Below are 22,188 nucleotides of genomic sequence, written 5' to 3'. Positions count from 1 at the left end.
AGCCATGTTTTATTCATTTGTCCAATACACAATTCCAGAGTCCCTGATATATGCCAAGCTCTATGGCTGGTACAAACACGTAATACCAAGACTGAGGGATTCACTGGCTAGCAAACCCGAGGTGCAATACAATGGAACCGTGTTGCTGCAACACACGCAGAAAACAAATGTCATGTGAGTGACGTGCTGTAGAAAGAGAGGGGGCTACCTGAGCTTGTTCTGGAAGGCTCAACAGCATCAGCTTTATACATTAGCTAAATCTCAGACCTTTAAAGACAGAGAGCACATTCTCAGTGGAATGACATAAATCGCAAGAGGCACACAAACAGCAACAAGATGTTCCCAAAGGTAGAGAGACTCCAGAGCCTGAAACACAGGGTGGGTGGGGGAAGGAAAGGAAGGGAAAGTAGGGCAGGTCATGCCATGATGAGCCTTGGTCTCAGACTTCATTCATAGGCACAAGAAACATCAAAAAGAGTTGGAAAGGAATAGGATCAGTTTTGCTTTGAGAGGGATTAAAAAAATAAAGTCCCTCTGGGGACACATGGAGCATGAATTGGACATGGTCGGTTTAGAAGACATCCTGATAGAACAGAAGAAGATTCAAACAACTGCGGTGAGGGGGGAGGGGCAGATTTTAGAACTATTTAGGTGGTAGAAATCAATGGGATGTTCTGGCCAACTGGTTGTGCATTCCGACGTCAAATAAAAATAGTCTGGAGCTTAACTACTTAAGGAAAAGTTTACTATCTACTTTAAAAATAATTACCCACGTCACTTCTCTCTCATGTAACTGGTGAGGGCTACATTATAGAGTCTATAGTCTAAATTCTTACGAACTACAAGAACCTCTACTCGAAACGTGACAGATCAGGCCTCATGCAGTTTTTATGGCTGATCCACAAAACCTGTCCTAGTTGCGAAAGTCGGCCCGCGTTCCCACCAGCAAGGGTCCAATCAGACTTCGCTCCTTGGTTCTGTCTGCACTCAGCATAAGCAATCTTGTACCAAAGAACAAACCAGTGTCTGAACTGCCCTAACTCTCTCGGGTAGAGAGAATTTAAGCCATAATTGCTCTGGAGGTATAAAAATGCTAAGGTTTTTATACAATATACTCATATTCCTTTTTTCAAATAAAAACGTTCTCAAGAGTGTAAAAGATATTGAAATACCAAGAGAGGTGACCTTTTGCAACCACATTCACCTTCTCCTGGGAAATAAAGAATAAAGTCATTCACCACCAAGTGTAATATTCCTCACTTCCACGGGCCTGATGCAAGGAGTCAACACAGGTAGTTTCAAATTAAAACACAGTCGGAGCAGCGAGGCTGGAAATGGATCTCTGCAAAGAGTGAATAGGAGGCAACAGGATGCTGTTTATGAAAACTCCAAATGATCAGAACCTGCCAGGGCTTCGTCCCTCATCCCCCCTACTCCCATCAGTCTGGTCACCAGGACAAGCCCTAATGCAGTCACTTAATGGAACATCTGGGGATGACAGGAAATAAGACTCCGTTGTCAAAAGAGCACTCTTCCCACACACCCCAGGTACGGAAGCACATGACTCCAATAAGAAAGGGCAAAGGTTATTTCTAACAATTTCTGTGTAAGTGCTCAGAAATCCCGCCTTGCTCAATACAGAGCCTCCACGGAGCCCAATCCTGTGATGGAAACGTGGGCCAGGAGGGCCCATTACAGACGGGAGAGGTCATGTTACCCACCAGGGACACAGCTGGTTTGGGGCAGGCCCAGATTAGAACCTTGCGTGCCCATCCTCCACTCCCAGAAAACTCTCATGTCTCTCAAAATAACAGAACATAAGGAACTGGGACACACCATCCACTGTGCCCCAGAATTAGTTTCTAAAAAATGAAAACTAATAAACTCATCAAGGTGGTGTCCTGGCCATTCCTCCCCGCTGATTCACGTTAGTTAGATCAGCAGACCAAACTGACTTATATTTTCTTAAGATGTCAGTTTGGGGCTTCTTCTTCAAATCCTTTAAAACTCTCTGACTTACTTTTCTTTCAAATGACAAGTATCCATCGAAAAGTACCATGACTTTGGGATGTCGAGTTCATAAAGGATATCTTTCATGCACGTGTGCCATAGAACCTTTATAGTGGAAAAAAAATTGCTTTCCAATCTTTATCAATGAAATGTCCCCAAACTTGATGGCATGCCATGTGCAATATAAAGAAGCAGCTACCCCCTCTCCCCCCACCCCTGCCCCCCGCCCTGGCCCCAGGGCAGGGGGAGAGGAGAGGGAAGAAAGTTAAAAGTCAGCCGCATCATTTGCATAAAGAGGTCACAGTTCACAAGGTCCTAACAGAGAAAGTTCTAACTCCTTCATTAACAAAGGTACGGTGCCTTGAAAACCATTTCATGAAGGTAGGTAAGCACATTCCCATATACGAAGCCCTAAGGATTATATGCCGGAGAAGGCAATGGCAACCCACTCCAGTACTCTTGCCTGGAAAATCCCATGGATGGAGGGGCCTGGTGGGCTGAAGTCCATGGGGTCGCTAGGAGTTGGACACGACTGAGAGACTTCACTTTATTTTTTCACTTTTATGCTTTGGAGAAGGAAATGGCAACCCACTCCAGTGTTCTTGCCTGGAGAATCCCAGGGACGGGGGAGCCTGGTGGGCTGCCGTCTCTGGGGTCGCACAGAGTCAGACACGACTGAAACCACTTAGCAGTAGCAGCAAGGATTATATAGCTACTTCCCTCTTTGTGGGGAGTTTTACTTTTCTAAGTAATATCATAATTTCTAGTTTCAGAAACTGTGGAAAAATAACCCCACATTTATTTGACCTAACCCTTTTTCTTATTCAGATCATGGATGCATATTATTCATCTTGATTTGAACAAAAGGCAAGATTTTTCCCCTTCTGCCCAGAAACCACCTTTGGGAAATTAACATTCAAGATGAACAATGAACACATCTCATGGCCTGTGAACTTGCTGGTTGCCAAGAGGCCTGTGAATTCTTAGGATTATTTTTGATTTGGTAGCATGAGTTGGGGGCTGAAATAGTCACATAAGGCAGTCTTTAAAATTTAAAGTTTCAGAATTCTCTATCTAACCATCTGTTTGCAGGATCTCTTTAAATTTTAGATGTGTCTATTCTAACCTCTTGAGCTTAAGTGTAGTTTATCCCGAAGGTACACGAAAAAGCTAAGGCTAAATGTCAAGCCTATTGCTATAAATCACATTTCAAACTGGTAATTATGCATTAGTGAAGAAAAGACTGTTTGAAAAGGTGCTGTCTCATTAGAAACCTATTATGGAATGCCTGTAATTTTGCCTTAAATAAACACATTTAAACTTGAAATACCTACTGTGTGACAGTAGGCCAGACCAAAAGAAGAACTATTAAAACTTCTAAGGCTCTTTCCTTTCCTAAAGTTAAAAAAAAAAGTGATTTTCACAATATTTTTAAGGAATTTTTTCAGATGGGGATTTCTAAAAATACCTCAACTGAAATTAAGTCATTTAGTGCTTCTCTGAAGAAGCTTATCTTGTCCTTTGAACTCAACAACAAAATCTCTTTTTACTGAGAAGAAGCACGATAAACACTAGTGGCTATTACGCCAAATGACTGGACAAACAGAAGAAATATGAAAAGCCTCATTTGTTTCTAAGTTGCTTCATTTTCTATTTCATTTTTAAATGACAAAGGCCTCTGTTTGCACCCAGAGTCACTAACTTGATACAAATGGATTTTCTTACATTTGTTAAGGGGAAGAGAAGTCTCCCACATGATCTCCAAGTGTCTCAATATACCACCTATTACTATCAACACTTATATTTGGAAAGGAAATTGATAAGCTACTTCCAATCTCCCCCAGAAAGATGTGTATATAAGATTGCACCTACTCTCCCAGTGTTTATTGGAGGAGTTTGTTTAATAATTATCAGATCCTTCCATGAGCCCCAACCCCTTTTATTATATGTATTGGACAATAATTAAAACAAAGAAAAAATAACCACTTTCATCCTTGGACAAAACTATATTATATCCAACCCTGCAGCCCCATGAGAATCTAGCAAGGCTCTCTGCTTGAGGCAGGGGAGATTCCATGAAATGCTGAATGAATCACACAGCTTTTCTTCCCCCACCTTTGGGTTTTCTTTTCTCAACAGTAAGCTAATGTGAAATCTACATAGACCTCCACCAGCCTGAAAGAGCTGATCCTTCAGTATCCCCTGACCAGCTTACCATGTGCACAGCAAGAAATGAAACAAGAGAATCAAAGAAAATGAAAAGCTTCTTCCTCAAGCCCTCAAAAATACCTTGCAAAACTGGCAATAGCAGAGAAGTTCTTTAGCAAAGAAGGAAACAGTGATCATAATGATGCTATGCCAAGAGAGATGAGAATGGGCTCCATGGGTATGCGCCTGAAAGCATTACAGAGTCTTGCATGTCTGTGGAAGAAATGATGGCCACCTGCCCCCCTCCAGCCTCACACTTCGTATCAGTACTGATTCCTGAAGAGAGGTAAAAAGAAAAGAGGGGGAACCATTCAGAGTGGAATGAAGACATTCAAACCTCAAACATATGAAACCTGAGATTATCTGAACACCCAGAGCAGACATGGGTTTATGGACAGATGTGTTTTGAGGTTACATTTGGATTTAGCTGTATTTCAAAATTTACTGCCACCAGCCTGAAGAATAAAGCAACCACAGCAGTGATTGACTTCAATTACTGAAGCATAAACTGTAGTTGTCACTTCCTTTACAAATTTGGCTTTTCATGACCGGGAAAATCAAGGGAGCCTTATTGCCAAAACAGTACATCCTTATGTCACCAGATTTTGCAATTTAAAAAAGATGGTTATTTTATTTAGGTTTTCTACTCATGGAAGTGTGGTCACAAGACACTTTTAAAGCATGAAATACTGGGCCTACGTTTAAAAAAAAAAAAACAACTTGCTATTTTAGGAGAAAGATAGAGCTACACTTTAAGTACCAACTGTAAGCTTAAAGCAATCTTCCCAGGATTTAAAATGGTCTGGTACACGATGTGTTTTCAAATATAATCTCAGTTCTTCCATGACATTTTGTTTCAAAGAAAATGAATTCATTCCGAATGAAAACCAAATCAACCAAAATTGGTGTCTTACACATCGCTACATACAAGTAGTCAACAAGTCAACAGTAAGAAGAAAACAAGGAGAAAAGAGTCTTACAGTCCTCCTCCTTCAGCATTTCAGGTATTTTATCCCTGGGTTCCCAAGACACACAAGCAAAGCCATTCCGCTGCATTTCCAAAGGAAACTAACTGGCGCCTTCAGAAAGGCTTCTATGCGTTTTAAGACGCAACCCTTTCTGAAGCCTTCATCCTCATTTACTGTCTTGTCTGTCTTTCCTGTCTGGCATGCAAACACATGACACAGCCTCCATTCTTCCCATACAACCTAATTCAAAGCAACATATGTTAAATGCACGCAGAATCATGTGAGCATTCAATCCGCATACACACCATTACCCCACCGAATGCATTCAATGAGCCGCGACACAGCTCCCTGCGTGCAAGCAAGCCGACCAGCCTGACTGCAACCTCTCCCCTGACTCAAACCATCCAAAACTGTGCATGGAACCTGTTCCCTTGTAAGCAAGAAGGGCTGTTTAAATACCCGGTAGGATATAATAACTGGCCACCGAGCGGGAGCGAGCCAGCCCGGTACTGAGGGCAACCGCGGACGCCGGCTCTTCCACGAGCCCAGGGAGGCTGGGCGCCCAGGCTGGCGGTCATTTATCCGTGCAGCCAAAACGCCTGGCGCGTCCCCCTCCCAGATTTTACCTAACTAACAGCTCTCCAACCCCATATTGAGAGGGCCTGCTGTGGATCTTGCGGAGGTACAAAATGGTGGATGGGAGCTAATTTTTTTTTTTTTTTTTTTGCCCCTGCGTTCCCTATAACTTATCGCATCCATCACCGCGCGTCCCTTCCCGGGGAAGGACCCGAGCACACCCCGCGGCCCCGGCCCGCGGGGGCAGAAACGCGGTTACCAACCTGATGTCATGTAGCCCCGCGAAGCCTGGGGCGCGAAGGCCGCGGGGAAGCGCTTGTGCAGGCGGTAGTCCTTCTCGCTGCGGGACCTCATGCGGTCCGAGGCCCGGTCCGAGAAATCCGAGCTAGGCCAGGCGCGCCGTAAGGTTGTGCTCCGGGTCTTCTTCATGGTGGAGAGGGCGTCCCGCCGCCCCCGATCCTCCGGGCCTCAGCGCCGGGGCGCAGTGCGCGGCTTCATCCGTCTACGGCGGGCACGACCCGGGCGGACTCTGCGCTCATTTTCCCAGCCCCTCCTCGTCGGCGTCTACACCGCCAGCGGCGGGTCCGGCCCTCCCCACGCCCCCACACACCCCCACGGCGAAGGCTCCGATTTTACACACGTCCCACAATGCATTACACTTCATTTGCAATCCGCCCGGCTTATAGCTTCCAGATTCCTGGGGGGGGGAAAGGCACGTTAGGAGGCTCCCCGGCCAGGAGGAGGCGGGGAGCGGGGCGGGCGGGGTGGGGGCGCAGAGACTTGCAGCGTGGAAGCAATGGGAGCGCAGACAATGGCCCGATTCAGCGCTGGAGTGCTTAGCCAACTGTGAGCCCCCGGCACAAAAGCCCCAAACAAATGAGGAAGCCGGGGCCTCCGGGGTTGACCCGGGATCGGGCGCCCGGGAAGCCGGAGGGGGCGGCGGCAGACCCTCTCGGCACCGGGCAGCTCAGAGCGAGGCGTGGGGATGACAGCGTCCAAGTCGTGTCCCCCTGGGCCTACCGGCCGCGCGGCCCGCAGTCCCGGGCACGGGCTGGCTCTGCCTCCCCTGCAGTCCTCGGGAGGCAGTCTTCATTCCAGAGGCTCGGGTGAGGGGGTTGGGGGCGCGTGTGCCCACGATCTGGGGCAGGCTTTGCAGTCAGCAGCTGCGCCAGGCCGGCTCCTGCCGAATTCACGAAGAGCCCGAGTCGTCCTCGCAACTGCAGCGCCTCGTCGGTCTTCCTCCTTCCTTCCGAGGCTCGGGGTGGTGTGCGTGCGTGTGTGCGTGTGTGTGTGTGTGTGCGCGCGCGCGCCGACACGCATGTGCCCCCCCCCCCTACACATGCATGCTCCTACTTACTGGCCGCGGCGGCGACGGGAGCCATGGCTGCCAAGGATGCGGCATCTGCCGGTCGACACCCCGCACGGCGGCACCGCGGCTCGGCGATCGCGAGCGCGCAGAAAGGCTATTGATGGACAGGGAGCCGGGAAGGTGCCCGGCCTCCTGCTAATCGCAGAGCTGCATTAAGTTAGAGCACCGATCCTGTCTGGCTTCTCAATTTCCATGCAAAACACCCGGCGGCGGCGTTGGGAACTCGGCTGGTGCCCCAGCCCGGAGTCCGCGCCTGGATATTTACATTTTTTTGAGGGTTAGCGCCTCCCCCTCGCAGAAAGGAAGAGAAACCGGTCAGTGGGAACGGGGCGATCCGCGGTGCCCTGCCTGGCCCCCACGTGCACCAACCCCGAAGGCAGCTAGAGCCGGGGGAAGGGGGCGCCAACCCGGAGCTCCTCAGACCGCCGCCAGCGCCCGGGCACCTGGTTCCACGCTGCCGGGAGAGCGCGGCGGAGGCGGCTCCGACTCGTCCCCTCTCTCCCTCGAGCCCCCGGGGTCAGTCACTCCCAGCCCGACAGCCTGCATTCAGGTCCACAGCCCCTCTGCACGGCTCAGCTCTGCACAGCTGTTTCTGGTCCAACCAACCAATCGCTCAAGGACAACAGTGCGCGCGGCGCGGGACGGGAGGAGGGGGCTATGCGCCGCCCCAGCCGGGGCGCAGGGCCAGGGGCGCGGGGGTCATGCCGAGTCGCAGGCGCGCGGGCACATTGCGGCGAACCCCGACCGCGCGGCCCTGCGGCCGTTTCCCCAGCAACCCTGACCTTCTCCTTCGGGTTTCCAAAAAACGCCTAGGTGTTGTAAACAACAAAAATAAAGCCGATTTTTCTTACGCCTTTGCGCCTTTTTCCGTGAGTGACGATGCAACGTTCAAAATAGTATTTTATGCTGTTTTTTCATCTTCGCAGGTGCCAAGGTACAGAGACGGGGATATGAGGTTGATACCGCAAAAAAAAAAAAAAAAAAAAAAAAAGCCCCTCCCCCGCAAAGAAAAAAAAAGCCACCAAGTCCTAAATGGTTAAGATTCAGGAGTCTTGGCACAATTCAGTGCTTTTCCAAGGCATTAATTTTGGGGTGGGGTGGGGGAAGGGGGCAAGGTTCTTGGAGAACGACACAGTAGAGGGCGGAGCTTAAGCCACAAACATGATAGAATCTAGAACTTCCATTCAACATCTCTGGGCTGCCCTCTGTAACCTGGGGCTAGGGTTACTCATAAGCCTCTCTCGGGAAACTAGGGTAAACAAATAAAAATCACTAAGCAGCCTATAGAACGTGTATTTACACTAACCAAGATTTAGTACCAACCCTACACCAATTAGCTAATGTTCAGTGACATTTTTTAAAAGTTAGAAAAGGACAGTTCCCCAAAAGGCATGCTAAAATGTCTTCTTTACTGTAAGAAGACGGCTAAGAACAGAAAGCCTCCAGCTTTAGAAGCTATAGAAGACTAAATGTGTAAAGAACCATAAAGGTAATAAAAATAATTGTATTAATGGGTGCATGAGATACTGACATTTAGATATCTCAACCCAATTCAACAAACAATTACTCTACCTCCCATGAGCCAAAAGTGGTTCTATGAATGATTATAATAGTTGTAACTGAAGGCTAGTGGTGATTGTTGTGACATCTGTGAGCTTCCCAAGTGGCTCAGTGATAAAGAATCCTGCCAGTGCAGGAGATGCAGGAGACCTGGGTTAGATCCCTGGGTTGGGAGGGTCCCCTAGGGGAGGAAATGGCAACCCACTCCAGTATTCTTGCCTGGGAAATCCCAAGGACAGAGGAGCCTGCTGGGCCACAGTCCACAGGGTCACAATTGTGTGACTGAGCACACACACACACATTGCAACTGTGATACTTATTCATTCAATAAATTATTGTTGACTAGTATATGCTGTGATGGGTGCTAGGCAAACAGAACACCACACATGGCCCCATGTAACTTACGGTCTAAGAAGTAAGCAAATAAATACACAGATTGTGTTGAGGTCTACAAAGAAGAATCACCTCTATGAAAAAATGATGGTTAACCTGAGACCTACAGGATATGGAGTCATCCAAGCAAAGAGTGGGGAGAATGATGTTTCAGAAAGTGGGAACAGTGCATGCAAAGGCCCTGAGGTAGGAAAGCATCTCGGTTTCCGTGGGAAGACATGAAAGGAGGCCAGTGTGGCTGGAATTGGAGCGTAAGGGGAAGGCACATGATGAGATCATGGATGAAGCCAAGAGCCCGATCATGCAAGGGCTTGCAGGGCCTGTTAAGGGTTTCGAATTCTATTGTAGTAAGTGAGCCAATGAAGGGTTTTAAGCAAAGAAGCAATGATAGTTTTAAATTTTCTATATAAAAAGGGCTTAGAAGAGGGAATTTGTTTAGGGAAGGGGTCATCCAGGGCTCTTCTGGAGGGTTTGATTTGAATTTGAATCATATGACTTAAAACTGAAAAACTGATTCATTGTTGGTATAAAGGAATGAGGGTGGGTTGATAGTTATTTTGGGAGGAGAGTTACAGCTCCACTTTGCAGAGCAGTGATATCACCCAGTGTCCATACTCAAAAAAGAGAACGTTCTCGGAGCCAAAGCCAAATAGCCAGACACAGAAGAACCAGGCAGTAAATAGGGTGGCTTAGCTGAATCAAATCAGTAAAGCAGGAGATTGGGGCTGTTAAGAAATTATCCATCCAAAGTAAGTGGCAACATCAAAAAAAGTTATGAAGGTAAGACTTGAATCTAGCAAACAACATCTTGTGAAACCAATGCCACGGAGAAGTGGAGTCGCATCACTAGAGCCACTGTTAAAATCAGACTCGGTGTGTGTGTCCGTCCTGTGGAAAGATTCCCTCTGGTCATACACAACTTCTAGGTCTCCAGTCCTAGTTTCAAATCTCTCAACCTACTTGAGACAATCAAGTATCTGGGTCATGACCTGTTCATTAAGTAAGCTCAACTGTGTAATCCCAGTGGTTCCTAGTAGGACAGTTTAGAATTAAATAGAGAAAACGATATAACAAATCACTTTCACAGTATTTGTAATTTTTTAATCAGGCTTAAGAATCATTTGTACCTTTGGTATTTACATATCGGATAGATTAGTGACACTAATTAGACAAACATTTGCTTTGTGATTCTAATTCAAATGTATACAGTTGGCCCTGGAACAACTGGGTTAATTCAAGTATAATTTATAGCTGCCATCCCATCCATAGTTCTCAGATTTAATCAACCATGGACAGACCATATAGTATTTACTATTGAAAAATACCCACTTATAACTGAACCTGGGTGGTTCAAACCTGTGTTGTTCAAGGGCCAACTCTGATTTTAGACTTGTAGGTTTAAGTTGAAAGTCAGAATTTTTACTTTGATATGCTCCTCATTTAAAACTTTGGTTTATTAGATTTACAAGAGGTGAATGAATTTAATAGTTACAAGTATGTAAACTCCATGAAGGCAAGGGATACTTTTATTTTGCTCATTGCAGTTCATTGTTCTTCTTTGTTCATGGCTGTGCCCAGTGGCTCAGAGTAACTGGCTCAGATATGATGACTAAGGAAGCTTGATTAAGTACTCTGAAAGATTTGGTTTGAAGTCTTTCATAACTGTGTTTTAATTATTGAGTAAAGGGATTTTAGTCTTTAGTTTGAGTTGATCCAGTGCTTTTCAAAGGCCCACTGAGAGTTACAGTTTTTATTTGATCATCTTTAAAATACCAAATGTACAAACAAATAATGCTGATTATAAAAACTGAAGGAAATTTTGGTTTTCCAAGTTATAACTCTATAAGGGAAAATTTGGTATTTTGAATCTGTATATCTAGTACACTGAACATTCATTGAAGATCTAAATATCTATAAGTGATCTTTGCTGTACACAAAAAGTCCCCCTTTGGTATGGTAAGAGAGCTGAGTCTGCAGAAAGGAAACGGGTGCTTACATATTTATGTATGCTGTGACATGTGCATCGAACTTTGTGATTAAAATATTTGTTAAATAAAAATCAGAATTCTGGGGACTTCCCTGGTGGCCCAGTGGCTAAGTCTCTGTTTCTCAGATCAGGACACTAGATTCCCACACACCACACCTAAGAGTTCACAGGCCCCAGTCAGGACCCAGCACAGCCAAACAAATAAATAAATATTTTTAAAAAATCAGAATTCTGAGTCTGATAGTCATTCATCTTTCTGCTGCTTCTTGAAATACAATTTGAAAAAGATATTAACAATTTAACCTGAAAAGTGTGCTTAGTCAAAAGATACATACATATACACAGCTTAAAATCGGACGTTTGTATGGCTCAACTTATGAACCTAAACGGAATATGGAAAACAGTGTGTCCCAGGAGACTGAGGCTCTTTCAGAAGTTTCTGAGCTGGAAGACTGGGAAAATTTCTTATGCAATGCATTCAGTGTGCTCCGTCGCTCAAGTTGTGTCCAGCTCTTTGCAACCCCATGGATGGTAGCCCACCAGGCTCCACTGTCCATGGGACTTTGCAGGCAAGAATATTGGAATGGGTTGCCATTTCCTTCTCCAGGGGATCTTCCTGACCCAAGGATTGAACCTGAGTCTCCTGCATTGGCAAGTGGATTCTTTACCAATGTGCCACTTGGGAAGCCCACGTGATATATGTCTATATTCATGTATGCACACTCATATGACCTGGGATATTTTGGCATCCAAAAACAGCTAATAAGGTGGACTATCATGTATTTACTATATATATTTTGTCCTCCTTCACCCAGACCCCAAACTGCTAGCTTTAACGTTATCAGAAAGCTTGAGCATTTATTGTCTGTCTGAGAAGATGCTCAATCCCTGTGTGGACCTCCTGTATGGTTGCCAGCACAGATATTACACTGCTGGCATTTAGGTTCACAGCTCGCAACAGATAATTTGCTCTGGGGAACACTTGTCCTGAGATATGTTACCAAATATGACTTGAAAAGACGTTTCCATTGTAAGTTCAGTGGTTGTTGTTGCTCAGTAGCCAAGTCGTATCTGATTCTTTGCGACCCCTTGGCCAAAACCCGCCAGATTCCTCTGTCCACAGGATTTTCCAGACAAGAATACTGGAGTGGGTTGCCATCTCTCACTCCAGGGTATCTTCCTGGACCAGGGATCAAACCCGCGTCTCTTGGGTCTCCTGCAGTGGCAGGTGGATTCTTTACCACTGAGCCTCCAGGGAAGCCTCTTTTCTTCTATACGGAGAAGTAAACAAGGCTAAAAAGAAGCCTAAGTTCAGAAGATATGTTCAAGTTACAACATATGCTGGACTTCTCAGAGCCTTTCATGTACAAACACCCCTTGTAAATCTACCAAAAAAAAAAAAAAGCCAAATTTCTCATCAAGCTCTATCCATAGGACCACTTCACATTTTGGCCAACAGATCTAGACTGGTGGTGGAAGGTGATAAATCCATGGGGTAAAACACATCTAGGAGAGGTCATAAGAATGATGAGACTGCACATATATTTCAGTCTTTTCATTCTTATCAAAATCTAAGCTGAATTTCTCTTAGTCTCTCCACCTAGGTCCATCGTCACCTATAACCCACTTCCAACAGGGCTATATTGAATCATGGTGCCCAGTGAATTCTACTCCCAAAGAAAGCAGTTGTTTGGGGATGCAAGAACTCACCAAGGAGAAGTAACTCAAGAGGGGCTGGAGTCTTTCGGACAACGGGGGCTGGAGCAGGTTGGCAGGATCCCAGCAACCATCTCTAGGCCAGACTAATGACAGTCAGAGTAACAGAGGGCGGTGAGGTATGGTGATGCCAAGGAGACATGTCTTTGTTGGGGGCCTGGGGAAAGTCAGTCTTTGAGTTCTATTTGTTTCCATTGTGATGGTAATAATCTCTCTCTTAGAGTGAAGATCTGAGGTAAACCTATAAATGTACCCATTCACTGCTGGCAAGGAGAAGGCATCAAGAAAAAAACAGCCAATTTTGACAAGGCTATGGTTTTTCCAGTAGTCATGTATGGATGTGAGAGTTGGACTATAAAGAAAGCTGAGTGCCAAAGAATTGATGCTTTTGAACTGTGGTGTTGGAGAAGACTCTTGAGAGTCCCTTGGACTGCAACAAGATCCAACCAGTCCATCCTAAATAGGAAATCAGTCCTGAATGTTCATTGGAAGGACTAATGTTGAAGCTGAAACTCCAATACTTTGGCCACCAATACTTTGATGTAAAGAGCTGACTCATTTGAACAGACCGTGATGCTGGGAAAGATTGAAGGCAGGAGGAGAAGGGGACGACAGAGGATGAGATAGTTGGATGGCATCACCGATTCAATGGGCATGAGTTTGAGTAAACTCTGGGAGCTGGTGATGGACAGGGAAGCCTGGCTGTGCTGCAGTCCATGGGGTCACAAAGAGTCAGACATGACTGAGTGACTGAACTGAACTGATCCCTTTCTGGATTTTTTTGTTCAATCTATTAATCCTGCTCTGCATCAGATAACCAAACAAGCTGAATTCCAGGGGTAGACAGAGCTGCTACCAGCAAATAACAGAAACCGTGGGTGCTATTGAATTGGATAGCTGTCAGAAAAGAAAGAAGATACCCAGGCACAGCAGGTAAAGAATTCTCCTGCCAATGCAGGAGATGAAGGTTCCATCCTTGGGTCAGGAAGATCCCCTGGAGGAGGGCATGGCAATCCACTCCAGTATTCTTGCCTGGAGAATTCCATGGACAGAGGAGCCTGGCGGGCTACAGTCCATGGGGCCGCAAAGGAGTCGGATACAACTGAAGTATGTCATGGCATGGCACAATGTTCCTATCAGAAGCCCAACAAATGCCTATGAATTTGTAAAGTGGATTCCGGGTTATAAAGAAATATTACACACACTTTGTTTTCCCTCAGACTCACTATGTATGTGTGTGTTAGTTGCTCAGTCATGTCTGACTCTTTGAGCCCCCAGTGGATTATGTCTGCATAGGATCTTATTGACTTTCATAAGGTTTGAGGTCAGTGAGGCGAGATCTGTTATCATAATTAAAGATGAAAAAAACAAAGACTTAATGGCAGTATGATTTGCCCCCAAGTCATACAGAGGTTGAAAAACCCAAATTCCTCGCTTGAGATTCCCAATCCAGGATTTTTCCTGACCCCATAATGATGAGTGTGGGCAGTTACTCGATTTGGGATTATCTGTTAATTGCTCTTGGTTAGTCCAAATGAAGTTCACAGAATTCTTTATATTGTCAGAACAGCCCTCCAATTTCTAAGTTATTAGTACGTTTTATGAATATACGTCAGAGAAGGCAATGGCACCCCACTCCAGTACTCTTGCCTGGAGAATCCCATGGACGGAGGAGCTTGGTGGGCTGCCATCTATGGGGTCGCACAGAGTCAGACACGACTGAAGTGACTTAGCAGCAGCAGCAGCATGAATATATATGCCTGTAGAAGAGAAGACACATTTCTTCGGACAACTCAAATGACTCCCTTGATTGGTTTATACAGACTGTGCATGAGATTTATTTAATGCTTCTTTGCCTTTATTAATTTTTACTGGAGTACACTTGCTTTACAATGACGTGTTAGTTTCTACAGTACAGCAAAGTGAATCAGCTAAAAGTATACATATATACCCTCTTTTTTTGGATTTCCTTCCCTTTTAGGTCACCAAAGAGCATTGTTCCTACACTCCACCATAGCAGCATGAGATTTAGACTTAAATCCACATGTCTCCTTCAGACTAATCGATCTTGAATGTTTTCTTTCAATTCTGTTTGCAGGTCACCACAGACCAGCTTCCCAAGCCAAATGAAAAACCACACTATAACACAGATGGATTTTAAAGGATGAATCTTTTTTCCAACAAATGAAATATAACTGGCTTGGATGAGAGGCTAAGTATGTCCTAAGTATGCAACAATTATGAGAACATCTAATTTGCTTTTACATGTCATGACAGACTATTACAATCACCACCACAACCTCAGCAACTAAAGGGGAAAAGTTTGAGAAAGTGATTTTATGGACAAATGACCAAAGCTCTTAAATTTAAGAGCTTTCAGCAGTACCCATGAAATCAGAACAAAAGCTTCCTCCAGCTGTGTACAGCTGCAGGCTTCCGGGAGGTGGCTCACAGCTCTAGGAAGGGAGAATGGAGAGGAGAGGCCTTGAATCATCCTGGAGGAACACAGTCTTCTCTGCTCCCCACTTAGAATTTTGCTAACGCAAGGACTCCAAAATCACTGTGGACAATAACTACAGACACGAAATTAAAAGACGCTTGCTCCTTGGAAGAAAAGTTATGTCAAACTTGACATTAAAAAGCAGAGACATTACGTTGCCAACAAAGGTCCATCTAGTCAAAGCTATGGTTTTTCCTGTAGTCACGTACAGATGCGTGAGTTGGACCATAAAGAAGGCAGAGTGCCGAAGAACTGATGTTTCAAACTGTGGTGTTGGAGAAGACTCTTGAGAGTCCCTTGGACTGCAAGGAGATCCAACCAGTCAATCCTAAAGGATATCAACCCTGAATATTCACTGGAAGGACAGAGGCTGAAGCTGAAGCTCCAATACTTTGGTTACCTCATATGAAGAGCTAACTCACTGGAAAAGACCCTGATGCTGGGAAAGACTTAAGGCAGGAGGAGAAGGGGACGACAGAAGATGAGATGGTTGGATGGTATCACTGACTCAATGGACATGAGTTTGAGCAAACTCCGGGAGATAGTGAAGGACAGGGAAGCCTGGGGTGTTGCAGTCCATGGGGTCACTCAGACGTGACTGAATGACTGAACAACAACAACAACAAGGATTTCCCTGCAAGGATTTTGCTAAAGTGGAACAGTTTAGGAGCTAAAAGTGAATGGTCTGGAGCACATCTGTCAGTGTCTGAATCCCAGCACCTCCACTTCCCAGCTGAGCAACCTCAGACATGCCCTGTCAACAGCTCTGCCTCTGGAACATGGGGGAAAACCTAAGTGCCAATTTAATGGGGTTGTTCTGAGGATTACATGATATAGGTGTCTGGCAATCAGCTAGCGCTCAGTAAATGTTAATTTAATTCATTCTAATTAACACCCTCTACCAGGTCCAGGGCTGAACACATCCACATCTTCTGACTGCCACGTCAGGGGCCGCATGCCTGAAAAGTTCAGGAAGTTCTTTACTGTGCCACGTTAAATCATTTAGGTCTTCTCTTTCTCTCTTAGTGACTTCTTTCATTCTTTCAGTGATTACCCTGATATTTCAACAAGCATTCTTGAACTTGAAAAAAAAAATCTAAGGATCACTACCTCTGTGCTCTCCCAAACAACAAGAAGACCTGAGAACGATGCCACCCACGCTCTACAAACATCACCGGCCCCAGGTGACTGTCGACCAATGATTAGTTCCCGCCTTTCCTTCCTTCCTTCTTCCCTTCTTTCTTCCTCCTCCTCCTGCTTCTTTCCCCTCCCTCCCCATCTCTCTTTCTTTTACGGTTCTAAATAATCAAACCCCATTGCAACTTACTCTGTTTACCAGTCTCTCTGCTCAGTATGAAGAGGCCAGTTCCCCTGAGGATGAGTTGCTAGTGGTACTGAAAGGTGAATGGAGCTGGGTTTGTGTTTTATGAGACTGAAGAGCCAAAACATGCTATGAAATATTTCACCTGGAAATTTATAGTGATTTTTTTTTTAATCAGGAGACTTTTCAGAATATATGGTCTGCTACACTGCTGGAAGGAGAAGGCAATGGCGACCCACTCCAGTACTCTTGCCTGGAAAATCCCATGGACAGAGGAACCTGGTAGGCTGCAATCCATGGGGTCGCTGAGGGTCGGACATGACTGAGCGACTTCCCTTTCACTTTTCACTTTCATGCATTGGAGAAGGAAATGGCAACCCACTCCAGTGTTCTTGCCTGGAGAATCCCAGGGACGGCGGAGTCTATGGGGTCGCACAGAGTCGGACACGACTGAAGTGACTTAGCAGTAGCACACTGCTGGAAATGGAATCAAGCAGGTCACTTTTTCTTTTGTCTCTAAACAGGGAGCATGTCTTAATAATTATAAAATCTGAGGTTTTCAACTGGAGGGGTGGAGGAGGAGGATGAATCTAAAATTTGGGGGCAGGGCGTTTTTTTTCTGCCAGATGGGAGTGGGGATTTCACTTCTGGTACAGGAGAGCTGAAAGGAAGGAACTGGCACATCGCTATCAAAACTAGGAAGGCTTAAAGGAAGAGGCAGAAAAGGGGAGAGAAATTGACAGAGATTATTCCCGGGATATGGATCTTGTGCAAAGGACCTGAAGTCACGAATGAATGGAAAGGAAGTGTGGGTAGAGAGAAGCAGAAGTGAGCCAGTGACCCTGGACTCAGGCTGAGCCCAGAAGGTGCCCCTGCAGACCCCGTGTCAGTCCCCAGCCAAGGCCCCCCAGTGCCAAGGTCCTCTGATTCTAAGTTGCTTCAATACTGGAAAAAAGAAAGCCCACTTTCCACAAAGGCGCAGGCAGGCCCGTCCAACTTGGCTAACTAATGTTTTCATTTTTATTGTTCGCTCGTTTGTAAGAATTAGTTTGTATCTGTTTGCTATGGCTGCCATAACAAAAAGCCACACACTGAGCAGCTTCAGCCACAGAAGCTCTCTCACAGTTCTGGAGAAGTGCACGATCAGAGAGTGGGCAGGGTGGGCTCCTTCTCGGGGCTGGGAGGCCAGCTGCTGGCGGTGCGCTGGCCATCCTGGCCTTCCTCGGCTGCTGCTGCATCACCCGTCTTCACTTGGCGTTCCGCCGTGTGTGTATCTCTGTGTTCAAATGTCACTGTTTTACAAGGACACCAATGACATCAGATTAGGGGCCACCTACCCAAGGATGACCTCATCTCAACTATTTGCATCAGCAACAACTCTACCTCCAAATAAGGTCATACTGGGGACTTTCTTGGCAGTCCAGTGGCTAAGACCCTGAGCTCCTAATGCAGGGGGCCCATGTTCGATCCCTGGTTGGGGAACTGGATCCAGCATGCCACAACTAAGACCCTCTATAGCCAAATAAATAACAAAAACACACAGTCGTATTCTGAGGTCTCAGGGCTTAGAATGTCAACACAGGAATGGGGTGCTGCATGCTAAATCACTTCAGACATGTCCGACTCTTTGGACCCAGTGGATCGTAGCCAGCCAGGCTCCTCTGTCCATGGGATTCTCCAGGCAAAAATAGTGGAGTGAGTTGCCATACCCTCCTCCAAGGGATATTCCCGACCCAGGGATCGAACCCACGTCTTTTATGTCTCCTGCATTGGCAGGTGGCTTCTATACCACTAGCGCCACCTGGGAAGCCCAAGGAACTGGGCAAGGGAACCCAATTCGACCTGTAAGAATGTTATTGATGACTATCCTTGAACTTCTGCAAACTCCTAAACCAAAGTTGAATTCATTAAGAAAATAAATAAACCAAGCGAGATGGCCCAAGAACTTCCTTGGCAGCTTATGAAAGCAAACCTTCCCTTTAGAGTAAACCTGTGCAGATCACTCAGGCCGGAAAGAAGCCAACTTGTTTTTCCAAGCTTGAGAAGATGGGAGCATTTGTCCCCTCCCCTCGTCCGAAGCCTAGTGAGCCCACGGAACAAGGGGTCAAGCAGCCACCTCAAGGCCATCTGCTTGATGGCAGGGTTCGAGCACTTTCCAAAAGAAGGAAGTGGGAGAACAGGGTGGGGAAAAGCAGCCCTTGAGATGTTTAACTCTCATTAACAGGAGCAAGAATCTGTCTCTTTCTGGTGCAGACTGTCTGACCCTCTAGCTCCTTCCTTGCCAAGCCCCAGGGCCCATAAATAAGCAAGTCAGAATAAGACCTAACCACGGGGTTGGCACCGAGCAGGCAGGAGCGTGCATCCAGATCCCAATTAGGCTGCGCTGCCTCTGCCAGACTTCACGGGGGCCTCCGGGTCCAGGCTCCTTCAAGGCCAGGAGGAAGCCAACAGCATGGAGCCTCCGTGGACCTGGGACCTGGGTGGTACAATCAGAGGGCTGGGGGTGCAGAGACTAGAGGCCGCCTGCCTGGGTGAATGCCCTGGGCCACTAACAATCCCCACCGTGTGACCACCTGAGTCTCGATTTTCTCAACTGGAAAATGAGGATGCTAGAAGAACTCTTAGGGCTGCTGTAAGATTCAAATCAACAAATCCACACGAACTGCTTAGAGGATGCCTGCTACGGAGACGTCACTGCAAATGTTCAGTTCAGTTCAGTTGCTCAGTTGTGTCCGACTCTTTGCGACTCCATGATTCACAGCACACCAGGCCTCCCTCCCTGTCCATCACCAACTCCTGGAGTTCACTCAGACTCATGTCCATTGAGTCGGTGATGCCATCCAGCCATCTCATCCTCTGTCGTCCCCTTCTCCTCCTGCCCCCAATTCCTCCCAGCATTAGGGTCTTTTCCAATGAGTTAACTCTTCACATGAGGTGGCCAAAGTATTGGAGTTTCAGCTTCAGCATCTGTCCTTCCAAAGAACACCCAGGACTGATCTCCTTTAGGATGGACTGGTTGGACCTCCTTGCAGTCCAAGGAACTCTCAATTCAGAGTCTTCTCCAACACCACAGTTCAAAAGCATCAATTCTTCAGTGCTCAGCTTTCTTCACAGTCCAACTCTCACATCCATACATGACCACTGGGAAAACCATAGCCTTGACTAGATGGACATTTGTTGGCAAAGTAATGTCTCTGCTTTTGAATATGCTATCTAGGTTGGTCATAACTTTCCTTCCAAGCAGTAAGTGTCTTTTAATTTCATGGCTGCAATCACCATCTGCAGTGATTTTGGGCCCCCCAAAAATAAAGTCTGACCACTGTTTCCCCATCTACAAATGTTAGCTACTATTATTACTGCTTGGAGGGCATAGGCTAAGGGGGCAGAACTTGTTTGAAGCCTTGAATCCCCATTCTTTGAAAAATGAAGGTGTCTCACGTGGATGGACCTAGAGTCTGTCACACAGAGTGAAGTAAGAAAGAGAACAAATACCGTATAATAGCGCATATACTTGGAATACAGAAAAGTGGTATAACGATCTTATTTGCAAAGCAGAAACAGACACAGACGTAGAGAACAAATATACGGACACCAAGGGGATAAAGGAAGGCTGGGATGAATTGGGAAATTGACATATACACACCACTACGTATAAAGCATAACTAATATGAACCTATTGTACAGCACAGGGAACTCCACTCAATGCTCTGTGGTGACCTAAATGGGAAGGAAATCCAAAAGAGAGGGGATTTATGTAAATGTATGGCTGATTCACTTTGTTGGTTCAGCAGAAACTAACAGAACATTGTAAAACAGCTATACTCCAAAAAAAAAAATTAATTTAAAAATTAAGTTGTCTCAGAAATACAAGAAAAATGGAGCTCTCCAACACCCTATCTTTTTTCCGTGGTGAAGGAGAATACACTTGGGTCTAAGATACTTGCCTCCATCTGCAGGTATTAGAAAGCTCCTGGATCTAACACTTATTAGATGCGTTACCTTGACCAAAGTCCAAAAATCTCTACGAGGCCATCATTTCCTCCAAGGAAAATGGAGGAAATGGCTTTCTCCTACTCTTGTGTGAAGAATAAATATGAAAACGTACGTAGCACGCTCAGTAGGGTAACTGCACCACAAGCACTGCAGCCAAACGAATAAATAAATACTTTTTTAAAGTGTATTTTTAAAGGAATATGTCCTACAAATCCCATGAGTTACACACAAAAAGGTTGAAAGAGCAGGACCCTGGGAGTGAGGGAGACACAGAGATGCTGCTCACCCACCGGGCCGGCACATCTTCATCTTTTTACATCCTGTTCTGATTCCAGAAGCTGCGGCGTCTCCTCTTCCTTCCTCGGCACCACTAACACAGCGGAGATGAGGCAGCCGGCCCCACAAGGTCCCACAGATGCGGGAGAATCACCGCATCTCAAGGCCAGGGTGAAAGACGCAAGCAGGAGGTAATCATCGCAGAAGGCAGGGCTTCGGAGAGCCCAGTGGGCCTCCCGAGTCACAAAAACAGCCGCTCCAACTGTAGGATTTTTCAGCGATATAATCCCCACCCCTCTCTCTCTTCTCCTGAAACACTTGTGCTTCTTAGACCAGCCAAAACCAAAGGCAGAGAGACAAGGTAAAACAAGCACGCGACAACAGACACTAGGAAAGATGCGGAGCAAGGACTTTGTCCATGTTTGGAAAGGTGGTAGGGGTATGGGAACGGGAGGGAAAACCTTAAGCAAATCCCCAGGTGTGCCTGCGGGCCCCATAAGCACACGACATAGGTGTATTACGTCCCCGAAGTGAGTCTGGCCTAGACCGAATCTCCAGCTCGCTTCAGATCACATTTCTCTCCGCTGTTAGTTTCAGGTGTGTGACAGCAGGGCAGCACCAAGCACGCGGCTGTGCTTTTACGGCTAGTTTCTTTCTTTTCTCCCATCTGGTTGATTCTCTAGGGTGTTCACTTTCATGACTGCTGCCTTCAGGAAAATCTTGCTGCCTGCTTCTCACCACCCAGGACCCAATTTTCCTACTCTTTCTCTAAGGAATAAAAAGTCTCCCGTAAACAGGTCTGGTGTTCTCATGTCTGCCAAAACGCCTAGCTTTCTTATTACCAAAGACAAGCAATGAGATTTCTTTGTTTTGGACTTCATATCCTGCAACTTATATTCCACACCTATCTGAAGGTGTTGAGATGGGACAGTCATTCAAAAGATGCACTTGACTCCCGTCACTGAAGACATTTAAAAGGAGGAAATGAGGGCTTCCCTGGTAGCTCAGTGGTGAAGAATTTGCCTCCCGATGCAGGAGAAATGGGATCGATCCCTGCTCTGGGAAGATTCCACATGCCGCCAAGCAACTAAGCTCAGCAGCTCCACAGCTACTGAGCCTGCGCTCTAGAGCTTCTGTTGTTGTTCAGTCATCAGTCATGTCCAACTCTTTGCGATCCCATGGACGGAAGCACCCCAGCCCTCCCTGTCCATCACCAACTCCTGGAGCTTATTCAAAATCATGTCCATTGAGTTGGTGATGCCATCTAACCATCTCATCCTCTGTCATGCCCTTCTCCTCCTACCTCCAATC

General features: G+C 46.2%; 1 protein-coding gene and 1 long non-coding RNA gene across 8 annotated transcripts in view; one reads left to right on the top strand and one right to left on the bottom strand.

Moving 5' to 3' along the window:
* STOX2 (storkhead box 2) overlaps positions 1–22,188 on the bottom strand; it is a 198,849-nt gene that overhangs the window by 101,257 nt on the left and 75,404 nt on the right. The window contains exon 1 of one of the 7 annotated variants that reach the window (XM_024986462.2): positions 12,782–12,861. The exons of 5 other annotated variants lie outside the window; for them this stretch is intronic. Coding sequence is in view for 1 of the 2 variants with exons in the window: in XM_003587949.5 (XP_003587997.2) it covers positions 6,026–6,191 (166 nt within the window). In the remaining variant the exon portion in view is untranslated. Of the gene's footprint in view, positions 1–6,025; positions 12,755–12,781; positions 12,862–22,188 lie in introns of those variants that run through there. One more of the 7 variants, XM_003587949.5, reaches the window with a different exon arrangement.
* Positions 13,638–16,077, top strand: LOC132344047 (uncharacterized). The gene is made up of 2 exons (XR_009493123.1): positions 13,638–13,720; positions 14,886–16,077. It is a non-coding gene; the product is annotated as an uncharacterized lncRNA (long non-coding RNA).

Source organism: Bos taurus, chromosome 27, assembly GCF_002263795.3.
Source record: "Bos taurus isolate L1 Dominette 01449 registration number 42190680 breed Hereford chromosome 27, ARS-UCD2.0, whole genome shotgun sequence".
Taxonomy (NCBI): domain Eukaryota; kingdom Metazoa; phylum Chordata; class Mammalia; order Artiodactyla; family Bovidae; genus Bos; species Bos taurus.
Note: the sequence above shows the minus strand (reverse complement) of the source record. Positions and strands in the feature narration are given on the sequence as shown.